This window comes from Mustela erminea, chromosome 18 (assembly GCF_009829155.1).
Source record: "Mustela erminea isolate mMusErm1 chromosome 18, mMusErm1.Pri, whole genome shotgun sequence".
Lineage (NCBI taxonomy): Eukaryota > Metazoa > Chordata > Mammalia > Carnivora > Mustelidae > Mustela > Mustela erminea.
Genome location: NC_045631.1, coordinates 44,049,127 through 44,063,288, shown reverse-complemented (window position 1 = coordinate 44,063,288; position 14,162 = coordinate 44,049,127). Strand labels below are relative to the sequence as shown.

The 14,162-nt window shown below is 57.1% G+C and overlaps 1 protein-coding gene across 1 annotated transcript; it reads left to right on the top strand.

The window, feature by feature from the left end:
• Positions 1-3,711: 3,711 nt before the first annotated feature.
• C1QL1 (complement C1q like 1) lies at positions 3,712-10,721 on the top strand. The gene is made up of 2 exons (XM_032322299.1): positions 3,712-4,604; positions 10,035-10,721. The coding sequence occupies exons 1-2, from the start codon at positions 4,008-4,010 to the stop codon at positions 10,212-10,214; spliced, it is 777 nt and encodes a 258-aa protein (XP_032178190.1). The 5' UTR covers positions 3,712-4,007; the 3' UTR covers positions 10,215-10,721.
• Positions 10,722-14,162: the final 3,441 nt, after the last annotated feature.

The window sequence follows — 14,162 nt, the reverse complement described above, 5'->3', positions numbered from 1 at the left end:
AAAAGGGGAAAATAACACTGCCTACCTCATGGGGTTACTGATATTAAATGATATAAGCCATGTAATAGTTTAAGTCCAGGATAATAGGTTGTTAAATTTGAATAAGATAATCCACTTAAAGTGCTTAGAACAAGATCTTGCCCTTAATAAGTGCTGGGAGAACGTTAATAACTATCATAACATTTACCGTTGCTTGCTGCCTAAGTCACTTGTCAAAGAGTGAGCTCCTCAGGGGTATGGTTTAGGTCTTCCTCATTGGGGGGCACACCAGCCCAACCACACCACATTCCCTCGCAAGAAGGGGACAAATGAATGCAAATTTCCCAGTCTGATGATTCAGGGCACAGCACCCCCGTCATCACTCACAAACTCAGACACACGCTAACACAAACCATCTCTTACACATTCACACCCACTCACATTCATTCAAAGAACCCCAAAATACCACAGAGCAGCCACCTGGTTTCCTAAAGCCAGCCATGTGGAAATGAAGAATCTTGCTCAATTTACCGCACCCTCCACACACCACGGCCATGCCCAGCACCCTCCCCCAAAACAACAGGGGCTGTAGGAGTGAGGGGGCTCCCCCTCACGGGAGCAAAAGCTGGGTCTTCAGCCCCCAGCACAGGCAACATCGCAGCCAGGGATAATGCTGTTCTCCATCCCTTCCATCAGGGCTCATGTCTTCCCCCTTCTATAAACCGGGTCCTTGGCCTTGGCAGGTGGTTGAGGAAAAGGCCAGAAAGCCAGAACACCTGGGGTCCTTCTTCACTCATCTAGTCTTGTCTCTGAATCTGGAAGCATAGGCCATTGTCCTCCTATCCTAGTGCCAAGCACAGCAACCTGTAGGAAGATGTCAGGAGAAGAAGACCCAAGGCCTAGGGTGGTGGAAGGGACTTCTTAGCCTGGGGGTGAAATAATTATATTAGCCACCATTTACTGGCCTAACCGGGGTCAGACACTGAGCCCAGTGTTTCCAGTACATGATCCTTCATTGAATTCTCACAACCCTTTTTCCGGAGAAGGACACTTGAGGCGCTGCAGGTTAGACTATCCTAAAATCACCAGAGGGGACAGACACACAGATATCTAATTCCAGAATCCTCAACCACCAAGCTCTAGCGAATTTGGGGTGGGTGGAGTGGGAGGACTGGGAGGGTCCTCAGTCAGTAAAAGGGGGGGCACACATCCCCCAAGGCATCGCTGGTCCCGCAATCGGCCAGGTCCTCACTTCCCCCAAGGAAAAGGGACGCCCGATACAGCGGTGGGGGTTCGTCTCCCCTCACCCGGGGTGGGGGTGGGGACCTGGGCGGGGCCGAGGTGGGGCGGGGGGTTGGGGGAGACCGGAGCCGGTGGCCCAGGCTCACAGGCCAAGATGGCTGTTAATTAAAGTGCTGGCACCAGCTCCTCTCTGCAAAGTTTGAAGCCGTTATTTTCCACTCCAGCGAAGCGGGGAGAATCCGGCTGGGCTGACAGAGACGCCACACCGCGCCAGGGAGCCGGCGCTCTTTCGGGGGGCGGGGGGCAGGCCGCCTCGCCGCGCGGAGCCCGCCCCACGGACTGGGCGAGAGCCCGGGTTGGGGGGGGCAGTGCGGGCGCTCCCTCCTGGTCCTCCGCCTGGGGCGTCCGCCGCACTTTCCCGGCCGGTCCTGGGAGGGCTGTGGGTGACAGCCGAGTCCCAGCTGCACAGCAGGGGAGAGCCCCATGTGCGTGAGAACCTGGGGGGAGGGGGACTGTGCAAATCACACGCTAAAGGCCACGCAATTGTCCCTCGGGTCACCAGCCTTGTCACTTTACGAAGAGACATATTGGGGGAAACCAAGGTGGGGGACGGGAGGCCGGCTGACAGCTGAAGACGACTCTTTCGGAGTCTGGGAGGTCTAGCTCCTCAGACAGCCTAGCGCCCCCCTCCTCCCGGACTTAACACTTTCCTCCCTTTGGGCATTGAGCGTACCTGGAGACCCAGTCGCGCTCCGGTTGGAAGGGAGTCCGGCTGCCGGTTTGAATCCCGACTCTACCACTTATTAGTTGTGTGACTTTGGGAAAAATCTCTTCACTTGCCAGAGCCTCGGCTTTCCATCTGTAAAATGAGAAAAACGATGGGCTTTACCTCTAGGGCTTGGTGTGAAGCTCCAGTGTGATCATGTATGTAAAGCATTCAATACAGAGCCTGGCACACATTAAGCCCCAAATAAATGCTATTTATTGAATTGATTTAACTCCCTCCTTGGTGCTCGGGGGTCCCTCCAACTGGGCTCTGCCATCAGAGCCCTCTCTCATAGCCCTTCATTTGATATCCTCATGTCCTTTTCCTCCTTCCGGTGCTGCGTGGGGTAAGCAGTCTCATCTGAGGGTAGAGAAAGCCAGAGAACCATAAGAACAGTTGTGACCAGTCAGCACTAGGAGAGTGGGAGGTGGGAGGGGGACCTCTCAGAAGAAGAGGAAGAGGCTGGAGGGTCATCCTTTAGCTGCAACCAGAGGCCTCTGGAGGCAGAGCCCTCCTTGGTGGGCTGGGTAAAGGAGGGTGAAGGAGAAAATGTGGGGCAGCATGAATGGGGCCTCAAATAATGTGACAAATATTTTGATGGAAGCAGACACATTTCCGTTTATGCAAGCTAAACACTTTACTGCACTTGAGGAAGAGGGTGGCCTCATGCAACCTGATGGGGAGAAGAGGCAGGGGGCTGCTGAGGAGGCCAGGGTGGTGGAGGAGCTGAGGGGCTGGGTGAAACCAGTCTCCCCTTTTGGAGGCTGGAAAAGGGAGCTACCACCCAGGGACTGCTTGTATTGGTCAGAATGAAGACATGAAGTGGGATGGATGCCCACTTTCTTAGGGCCCTCATTTCTCCCTTGTCTAAAAGCAGGGACAACCGGAGTGATCAGAGGAAAATGGAGGACACCCCTCCCCCCCAGGAAAAAAGCAGCCTTGTCTGGCCTGGAGCTCGGTGAGGAAGGGGCAGAGGCAAGATGGCATGCTTAGAAGATCCCGCCATTCCTGGAGGAAGACGGGGTCAGGGAACAGCCAGCATCCAGAAAAGGGAAGGGGTAGCGGCTGTTAGTTACTCGGGATCTCACCGGGCACCCCGACAGGCACATGACCCCCAGGTCTCCTGAATGGGTGGTCTGGGAGGGCTGAATGCAGAATGGCCCCCTCCCCATCTCCCTTTTGCCTTCTACGCTTCTTCCCTCTCAGCGTCTTCCTTGTCCCTTTTTGCTCCCCACTCTATACGCCCCTCAATTGCTCTTTGTCCCCAGCAGACTGGGGAACCGTCCACCCCGGCCTCCACCCCCTGCGTGCGGTGGCCCCTAGAGCCTTCCTCTCGGTTTTCTTGATTTTCTTTAAAACCAACACTCGAGGCCTCTCCTCTCCGTCTCCCTCGGCGCTCTCTAGCTCTCCCTGTGGCCCTCTCTTCCATTCGGTCTTTGGCCCCTACTCTCCCCTTCCCTGTAGGAAACTCTACAGTTTCTCAGACTCTAGCATCCTCCCCATTTCCGAATCTCAGTCTCTAGCTCCCTGAGCCTCCCGGCTCCTCTCCCGGCTCCGGCCTTCTTCCCGCGGCCCCGCCCCCCTCGGTGGGCAGAGCCCTACCACCAGCGGCCCAATTAGGTGCCGGCCCCTCCCACAGCCCCACCCCTCGCGGGCGCAGAGCCGCGCGAAGCTGGTGGGGCGGGGCGGGGCGGGGCGGAGGGGGCGGTGGCTCGAGAGCTAGGAGGCGGGAGGAGCCGGGCAGGACGCGGCCGCCGCGGCTCTTAGTCCGGCCGCGCAGCGGGAGGGAGGCGCGAGGCAGGAGCCGGCGGCTGGGCTCGGCGGCGCATCCAGCGCAGCGCGGCGCTCCGGGCCCGGCCCCATGCCCGCAGCCCCGCCGGACCGCCCTTGAGCGCGGGCGCCCTGCCCGCGCCCCCCGCCCGCCGGCACCATTGCCCCGACGGCGCGGCCGGGCGGCCCGGCGCTCCCCAGGCTCCGCGCCGGCCGGAAAACGCTGCTGGCGGCCGCTGCGGGCGTGGTGATGCTGCTGGTGCTGGTGGTGCTCATCCCCGTGCTGGTGAGCTCGGGCGGCCCGGACGGCCACTATGAGATGCTGGGCACCTGCCGCATGGTATGCGACCCCTACCCCGCGCGGGGCCCCGGCGCCGGCGCGCGGCCCGACGGCGGCGACGCCCTGAGCGAGCAGAGCGGCGCGCCCCCGCCTTCCACGCTGGTGCAGGGCCCCCAGGGGAAGCCGGGCCGCACAGGCAAGCCGGGCCCCCCGGGGCCCCCTGGGGACCCAGGTCCTCCGGGTCCTGTGGGGCCACCAGGGGAGAAGGGTGAGCCGGGCAAGACCGGCCCTCCCGGGTTGCCGGGTGCAGGAGGCAGTGGCGCCATCAGCACGGCCACCTACACCACGGTGCCACGCGTGGCCTTTTACGCTGGCCTCAAGAACCCTCACGAGGGTTACGAGGTGCTCAAGTTCGACGACGTGGTCACCAACCTAGGCAACAACTACGACGCGACCAGCGGCAAGTTTACGTGCAACATTCCCGGCACCTACTTTTTCACCTACCACGTCCTCATGCGCGGCGGCGACGGCACCAGTATGTGGGCGGACCTCTGCAAGAACGGCCAGGTGGGCCCGGCGGGGGCATGGGGCTGGCCTGGGGGCAGGGCACCCAGGGAGCCCGGGACGTATGGGTACCAGCGGGCACAGGTGGAGACCCTACAGCGGCCCCGCTTAGGCATCACATGCGGGAATGGTGGACCGGTTGGCACTAACTCCTCGGCTCCTGGGCACTGGCTGCAAGGCAGACGCTGCTGGGCACCCGCGCGCAGCATGGAAATGCGGGAGATAAAACCAAATAACGAGGGCGCAGCTCTCCCAGAGGCGCGGACTGGTGCTTGGGGGCTTGGCCCTTGGGATGCGCTATCTGGGAGCTGGGACTGTGGTTGATACCAGCGGGCGATTAGGGGAGGGCAAAGATGGGCTCTGAGGAAAGGCAGCCTCTGGCGCCCGCGGGCGTCCAGGCGCACCGCTAGGCGCGCAAGCCGAGAAAGCAAGACGTTTTGGTCACAGAGGCAAAGGGAGCCAGGGGCGCAAAGCCTTAGCTGCAATACAGCCTCTGACCCTGAGAAGGGACCCCTGGGCCAATCGACACCCTTGCAAAACCCGGGGACATCCCAGTGGCTGCCCGCTGCGTTAGAGGGGCAGGCATAAGAAAGCAGCCTGGGGGGAAAAGTTTTTCCTCCTGAGGCTGGGCAAAGAGGTGGAAACTCCCCCTCCCTGGATCATGCAGCTGCAGCTCCTGACTCCAGGAGTGTCTGGGGATCCTCTTCGTCCCCTATCCCCATCTCAGAGACTCAAGCCTGCACTCAGATCGGGGAACTGGGGAGGTAGTGCATGGCGCTCTCAGAAACTGCTGCCTCCCCCGCCTCCAGGACCAACCTCGACCTAACCCTGCCCCAGGGTGACAATTTTGCCCAGCTGCCTTCCCTTTTGATACACCCTCCCTTTCCAGAGCTCCTAGACCACGGTGGCCTAGGGCACTCCCCGCTCATGGGGATGGGGTGGGGTGGGAGGGTGAGGCAGAGCATTCCTGTGGAAGAAGGAGACTAGCAAGGGTCTGGAGTAAAGCTAGGAGGTGGGAGTTGGGAAGGAATCTCCCACGCCTGGGACCCAAGACCCTGTTGGAACCCTTCCCACTGCAGTATTACCCTGAGGCAGAGCCTGGCTTGGGGGTGGGGGAAAGGACAGGCATGGGAGTCAGCACAACGATTACAAGGCACCTGTAAGTCTACCCCCTCTTCTTTTTCTCCTGCCTGCCTCTTTGCCTACTCTCTCGTCCCTGGCTCTCTCCTGTGTCCGCCAGTCCTATCTGCCTCTCTGGGGTTTCTGGCTTCTTTCCCTGGGCTTCACACCCCTCTTTATTCCTTGAGTGTCTCTCTCCCACTTGTGTCTGTCAGGCTTCCTGCATCTCTCCTCTTTGTCCTTGGTTCCTGACCCAATGGGAGGCCTCAGTGTCCAGTGAGGGCTCACTCAGCAGACAGCCCCATGATTCCCCTTATTAATCACCTATAAGGGATGCAGCAATGTCACCTTCATCAATGGAATGTCTTCCTTTCCCAAAGAAAGTTTGGGCTGGCCCAGAGATGAGGTTTCAGGGGACTGAGGGCCCATTTTGCCTGGAGAGGGAGCTGGTCACCAGACCCCCAGTGGGCCCTAGACCTTGCGTGACCTGGAAAGGTTGCAGCAGGGCCCTAGAGATGAGGCAAGAGGTGGCCCTGCAGGTGATGTGTCCTTGGACAGGGGCACTTGCTTTAGTCACTGGGAGGTGAAACTGTCTCAAAGGCTCTCCTTTCCCCGTCAGCAGGGGCAAGGCATTCTCAGAGCCTCACAAGGAGGTACTCATGGGAGATGGGACCCCAGGCTAGTAGGAAAAAGCAGGTGGCTTTTTCCTACTAGTTTTTAACGGTTTCACAGACCCAGCATTTTAAGTTACTCAAACCATCCCATCCACACACAAAAAAGGGGGTCTACACCCCCTTTCCTCTACATCCTTTGTGACTTGTCTTTCCAGATAGCTCAAGAGACTCATTCAATCTCTCGAGTCATCCCCCATATTCATTTTGAACCCTACTGGGTGCCAGGTTCAGAGCTAGGTAGCCAGGGGGCAGCTCCACCTGCCCTCAGGGACCTCGCGGTCTGTGCAGGGGGGATAGTGGCAACCACACGACAACACACCCCAGCAACTAGTGTGTTAAAGGAGGACTGGGAGCCCAGCTGGTGACTCCTGTCCCCAAACGTGTTAGCTGGAGGGAATGATTCAGTGGGCCCTGCCCCAACTCAGACCAACCTGGTCAAGGGAGAAGATGGCAAACCCGGGGCAGTCCCCAAGATAAGGAGACATGTCTAGAGAGAAAATAAGAAGATCAAGTGTAGGAAAAGTCTGCCTTAGAGGTAGAAGAGGACATTCAAGTGAGCAGAGAAAGAAGCACGGCCCTAGGCAATGGATGGGAACAGAACAGAGGGGCTTCTGCCTCAATTGACTTCAAGACCAGAGGCAATGCTGGGCTCTGTGCTTTTCCTTTCTGGCTCTCCGCCTGCAGAAAAGCTTCCAGAATTTCCTCAAGGAAGCTGAGCTGAAATTGTTCCCTGGCAAGACAGGGGGAGGGGACACTACCTTCCTGCCTGGTACAAGGCCCCCCACCTCCCTCATCCTTGCCACCAGTCCCTCTCCCTAAGGGGAGCCTGAGTCACCACTGCACAGCCTGATAGCACCAAGCCCTGGTCATTAGGACATGGGATTTGAGGAGCCCCAGGAAGGGACTCTAAGTTGGGGGTTACCTGAGTGAGGTAAGCTCCCCGCAGCTGCCTCAAGGGTCCCCGGTTCAGATGGGTCAGGGAAGATAGGAAACTAATAAACTGGGCTGGGAGAGTGGACTGTGTGGGAATGGGCCAGAGCCCATGGCCAGGGTGCAAACCGTCCAGGGCAGGGGCTTTGGGAAGGTGTGTGTATTACAAATGGGGAAGGGCTCAGACAGAGCCTGGGGGGCGGAGTGTATGAGTTGAAGACTCCCGTGGAAAGGCCTCACTGGAGCCCAGCCTGGAGCCCAACAGTGGGAGAGGGGCTCCTGCTGTCCTTTTCTAGCCTTGAATACCTTTCAGGGTGCAGACCTCTGTGCCTAGCACAGTAGGGACCCTGTCAGTGCGTGGCAGCACATGTCCCCAGCGAGCCCGGTGGGCTGCCTGTGGGAGCCCTTCCTGCACCTCTGACACTGCAGCATGACCCGGGGGCAGGGGCATGCTTTCTGGGTTCTCCCCCTCCTCCTGCCAGGGCCCTGGTCAGACCACTGCCTCAGTTTCCCTTCGGGAAGCACTCGCAGAGGTGATTCTACAGCACCCCCTCGTGACAAGTCCCAGACTTGCTTTCCTGCTTCCATGGCAACCTCCAGTCCCCAAATTTCCCCTTGGCCCCCAGGAGGAGTTGGATGCCTCCACCGTTTCCAGTCGCAGGCAGAGAATCAGGACCCCTGGGTTCTGTTCCTGGATCCCCCACCGTCTAAGGATGGAGGGGCATAAATTCTCCCTGCCTCCATGGATAATTAGGATAATCACAGCAACAATCATGGTGATGAATAAATAATAAACATAAGCGTAACTGTTCTGACGCCTGTCATATCACCAGGAGAACCCCGATGACAGATGACTCTATTCTGATGGATTTGGCTATTAAGAAGCACATTGTTTTAATGAGTTAAGGCTAAATTAATCTGGGTAATAAAAATAATTGTTATTAGTAGTAATTTATTAGCAAAGATAATGAAATGCATGTGTAATAATAAATACTATGAGGATTAGGGCCCAGGGAACAATACAGAAGTTGGCTGCTTGCTTTGAGCACTTGCCTAGTAGCACAAAAGCCCCATCAAGATTAAAATTTTTTTCTTCACCACCAAAGGCTTTTATAAAGGTTGCAGTGGTGAGGCGGGATCTTCTTATCCATTTTCTAAACAGAAAAACTGAACTTCTAGACAGACAGCGCCTTCCCCTTGTTTGATTTTCTCTCCCTTTGGCTGAATTGCGAGCTTTCCTAGCTAAGTGCCCCCCAAACAGTGCCTTCCCTGAGAGGAGGGAAGGGGCTGGAAGGATCTGGACTTTAAATGGCAGACCGCATGCAAATGCATTGAGTCCTCCTGTTGCGGACATATTGCTGAGTCAGCAACTGTGGCCCAGCGGACCTGGCAATTCTGCTGCCCGCCCAAGAAGGAGATGGGGCCCTTCCCCTTATTTGCCTGTGGCCAGGCCAGACTCTCAGCCCTTGGGGGAGAGCTGCCTTCACGGTAGGGGCAGGGTGGAGAGGGGCTGTTGAGGAGCCGGGCTGAGGGAACCCCTCAACACAAGCCTGCACCTTGGAGATGGCCCCTCTCTTCCCGTTCTCCACCCAGGATATCCTGGAGAGGCCCCAGATCCTATGGCTCAGGCCTTGGGTTGCCTCAGTTGTGGAAAAAGCATGCGTTGAGGGAATTTGCCCACCGCCACCGCCCACCCTCGATATCTTATGATTATAGTTAGAGCCCCCAAGAGTGACAGCAGGCTTCACACCCAAAGGCTGGGGCTCTCTTGTTCACTGTCCTGCCTGTCCCTCCCTCCCCCACCAAAACAAGGACAGCAAGGATATCAGATCAGACTGAGGGTCACAGAAAAATGTAAAACCTGGATGTCTCTTCTTCCCACCTACTTCCTTTCTACCACCCTGGGGTGAGAGATAAGAGGAGCCAGAAGTCCTCTGTCGGTGGAGTGGTGGTGGTTGTAATAGTCTAGGGCTATGTAGCAATAGCTCTTTGGAGACCAGGATGCAGGCTCAAACTGAGCCTTGGGAGGAGAAGTAATTACCAGGACTTCCCTCTCACTGCTCCACTGTGAAAGACTCCAGAATGAACTACAGACGAGAGTTGAAAGATTGGGTTCTGGTGCTAGGGTGGTTGCTTAGTAGCAGCTAGCGTTTGTCTAGCCACCTGGCCTTTGGGGCCAAGGAGCACCCTTGTGTCCATCCACTGATGCAAGCACAGGTGGGTATGGCTGAAAAGTAAGGCATTATTGGTACAGTTAAAGCAGAGAGGAAGGAATGATAAGGAGAGAAGGGGTGGTCCTCCATCAGCTAGTATTCCAGAGAATTCCTCTTTGCAAGGAGGGTGGTCCAGGCTGGGACATCCTGGAGGCATTGTTGAGGGCCTCAGCAGGCCAGAGGGAAAGACCTAGAGGCATTAAGGAGGCCAACTCCACCTCGATTCCTAATTCAGATCCAGATGACACCAGCCCTAGAAATCCTGGGCTCCTCTAGAACCCGGTACCAAAACACGCAGTTAGCATTGGGAGGGGGGGGGTGATGGGAGAGAAGCCGGCTGAGAGCTGAAGGCGGGGCTTTGAGGGCCTCCAAGATCCGCTGCCCCCACCCTCCCGTGGCTTCCGTACCTCTGACAGTCCCCCTCCCTCCCCGACCCTACTTCTCTCCCTCCTCCCCCCTACCCTCTCACACACACCACCCCTAACCGCCCCCCGCAGGTGCGGGCCAGCGCCATAGCCCAGGACGCAGACCAGAACTACGACTACGCCAGCAACAGCGTGATCCTGCACCTGGACGCGGGCGACGAGGTCTTCATCAAGCTGGACGGAGGCAAAGCGCACGGCGGCAACAGCAACAAATACAGCACATTCTCGGGCTTCATCATCTACTCCGACTGAGCTCCCCGCGCCCCTCTCGGTCCCGTGTCCGTCCGCCCACACCCCTGCCCGGGACTCCCCTCCCGGCTGGCTGAGGACCACCCAACCCCTCTCTGCCCAGCCCCGGCTGCCGGCCCATCCCGGTTATGACGCCCCCCGGCCCGCCCTCACCACCGCCCCGGCCGAAGGCTAGGCTCTCCTGCGGGCTCACCGCAGAGCCGGGTCCAGAGCGCGCCCCGTCCCGGTCCGCCGGAGGCGGTGTCTACAGCCCTCGCCCCGGCTCGCGCTGTACATTTGTACTATAGGACTGTTTATGGCCCACCCTGCTCGCCAGCCGGCCCCAGAGTGGGGACAGGTCTCGGCGGGGACCCTTCCCGTGCTCGGATGAGCTGCCCTCCGGCTCCAGGGTGGCGCCTCCTGGGAGAGGGGTGGGTTGGGGCCGGATTGCGTCCCAGCACCTGCTAAAGCCCCAGCCCGGCTGCGCCCCGTCTGACCAAAGCTCTAATAAAAACACTTCCACCCCGCTGGCTTTGCGTCTGTGCCCTGGAGAGGAGTTGCAGGAGGGGACCACAAACCCTGCCCTGTTCCAGAAAGGAAAGGGGTCTGATGGAAGTTTCTCATGGATCTGGGGGCAGCCAGGTGCTAGAATCTGAGCTGCTCCAGCCTGGGTAGCAGAAATGGGAAGCAGCCCAGTTCCATCATCACCTTCCATGGCGGAAAAGTTCCATTTGTTTGTCCTTGAAAGCGCCATCAGCAAGGTCTCAACTGGGACACCCCGGTTCTCAGTCCGGTACCACTGTCTGTGATCTTGGGCAAGTCCCTCCTCTTTCAGTTCTGGGTTAGTGACAGCAATGACAGGAACACACTTTGCACCGAAAACTGGTTGACTTTGGCCCAGGCGCTTCACCTCTGGGCCTCAGTTTTCTCATAAAATTTAAGTGACAAGACTCACCTTGCGTGACTGAGGAGGATTCGAGAGGTATCATGTCTGTGTCCAATAAACGCAGCTTTTATTATTTCTACGTCACTGAAAGCTCGCACAGCACTTCCAGTAATGGCGTCTCACTCAACCATCCCGAGAGCCCTGAGAGGCTGGGTGAGGAGATTTTGTTCTTCTTCCAGGGAGGTCAGAAATCTTGCTTCATGTGACATAGTCACTAAGTTCTGTGACTGCACTCGAATCCCAGAAGCCCGGCTCCAGACAACACACCGAGTTCTCCTTGTCCTGCCCCAGCCGACCTCCCCTCCTATAACTGGGACCCACAACAGTTGGCATTAGGACATTGCTAAATAATAATAACTGATACTCAGGGACACCTGGGGGACATAGCCGGTTAAGCACCGGACTCTTGGTTTCAGCTCAGGTCATGATCTCGGGGTCTTGGGATCGAGCCCCACATTGAGCCCTGGGCATGGAGGCTGCTTGGGATTCTCTTCTCCCCCTCCCCTTGCTTCTCCCTCCCCCACTCTGGCTCATGCGTGCTCTCTCACTCAAATAAATGAATAACTGTTAAAAAAAAAAAAAGAGCTAAGATTTAGAGAGTACCCAGTCCATGTCAGGTACCACATGACAACCTTATGGATACTATCTCATAGATATGTAGGTGGGGGGGTGGACTGGCAGGAAATGCTCCCATGTCCAATGACATGGGCACTGTTATCTTACCCATTTCAGATCGGGAAACTGAGAGAGGTTAATAACTTGCCAGGGTCACAGAGCTAGGAAAAGGCCAATGTCAGTATTTGAACCAAAGACCTTGCTCTTCGTCGGGATGCCATACTTCATAAAGGTTTGGGATACTTAAAGCAGAATTGGAGAAGAATGGCTTTGAGGCAGCTCTGTCCCTGCTGGGCCCAGCCCTTCCACTCCCACCCCCGCCCTACAGAAGCTTGGTGTACTTACAGGCATCTGTGCTGGGCAGCAATCCTGGGGTGAGCCTCTTGGAGAGTCCCAAGGCTCTATATTGAGGAAAAGTCCCATCTGGCCTCCCCTCCCCCAGCCGGCTCAGCTGGAGAGACAGGAAGGAGGGGTGGCCTCCTTCCCAGTGAGGCCCCATGTATGGACCCTTGTCATGGCTGGCAGTCTTGAATGACTTTCTTTATTCTGCCTTCTCTCCCCTACTTCCCCCTACTGCCAGCTGTGGCCATTTAATAAAATTAGCTTAATGCTTGTTCCTTCCCTGTGGGGTCTGGAGATTGAAATCCGCGGGTCCCCACAAACCCAATAAAACCCCTGGCAGGTCTGGCTGGAATGAGAGTCTCCTCGGGAAAAGTGATTAGATTAGAAGGCGCTTCCCCCTGCCCCCAGTGCCACCCACAGCCCCCTGTGATTCTTTAATGGCCACATTGGCCTGGAATCACACAGCCACATGCCTGGGAGGGCTCCCCCCCCCCCCCCGAGACAACAAGGACTGGTCTGGGACCTCTGCTACAGTAAAAAGCGTGTTAATCATTTCTGTAGGGAGTGCCTGGCTGGCTTGTTTGCTTTGATTTCTGGTGACCAGAAGATCCTCATGTCATTTTGAGAGATGGGCCTCATATCTCCATTTTGCAGATGAGAAAATCACAGTCTGATGAAAATCTGTGACTTGCCCATGGTCATGCAGCAAGTGTGTGGCACAACAAGGACTGGACAGAAGCCAAGTGCTTCTTTTCTTTTGCAGGGCACCTGGAATACCCAAAGTCACTAAGGCAGCATCTCAGCCACAGGGGAACCATTAGGAAAGTGTCTCCCTCATCAGACAGGGCATCCCCAAGGGCAAAGTCTGTTTTGTTTTGTTTCCTCTCAGACTTGAGATACCCGAGGGCAAGGACTGTGTCTTCACCATCAGAAATGAGAAGCTTCCTGAAGGCAAGATCTCTGTGTCCTCCATCAGACTGGGGGTCCTTAAAGACAGTGTTTTTGAACAAGTAGAGGGTAAGGTGTGTATCTTCACTAAGACCAGGATTGGGAGGGGGGAGTCCTAGATGCAGAGATTGTGGCTTTCCTCAGTGGCTCTGAGGGTAGATACTGCTTTTCCTATTAAACGAGGGCATTCTAAATCAGCCCCTGGGACTGGGGGTTCCCTGAAGGACAAACTCTGTCTCTTTATCTAGCTAGGGGGGTCTCTGAGAGCAGGAGCTGTGTCTCCCCTCAGACTGGGGGCTCCCTGAAAGCAGGGCCTGTGTCTCTCCCCTTTCTCAGTCAAGGGCTTTCTGGCACAAGATCATTCCAGGAGGGCAGGGCTGGCTGGGTGGTAGAAAGGAGGCTGCCCAGGCAGAATGGCGGTCCCACTCTGGAGGAAGGAAGAAAGCTCCCCAGACTGCCTCCCCTTTAGAAAGATGTGTGATTAATTAATGAATAATGTCCCTGCCAGGGGGTACGAGGATGGAGGTGGGCCTGGAGCTCACCCACACAAGGAACGGTAGGCCATCCTGTGCCCAGCGAGCTGCTAGCCCTAGGGGCTGGGGCTGCCCTGCTTTCTGGGGTCATGGGCACCAGAGGGGACAGCAGGAGCCCACCGCTGGGGACCGTCCTAATTGGATGACTTTGCAGGACGGCAAGGCAGGTGCGCTCAGCTCGCCGCATCAGCTTGCTACAAACACATCTGCCATGGCGAGGTCTGGGGGTTAATTGCCTCCCGCCTCACTCCTGGTAACCGATATTCCATTTACTGCTCGGAGGGGGAGCTGCCCGGAGAATCAATCCCGGACAAGCATCCAGGAGACAGGGGAGCTACGGAGGCATGGGAGCTGTTTCCCCGGAGGATCTCTGAACGCCAGAGGAGGAGGCAGGAGGCAAGGGCCCAGAGAAGACAGCCGATTGCTCCAGGCTCCCGGGGCCTCACCTGCATTCTCGCGACCCTCACAGGACCCCAAGGGCCAGGAGAAAATCCCAGGGGTCCAAAGGCCGCACTACCCCAGCTAGCCGTGCTGTTTCCCCTGCCCTGGTTCCTTCAGCATTTATTTATCTGAGTGCCCCCATAAGCT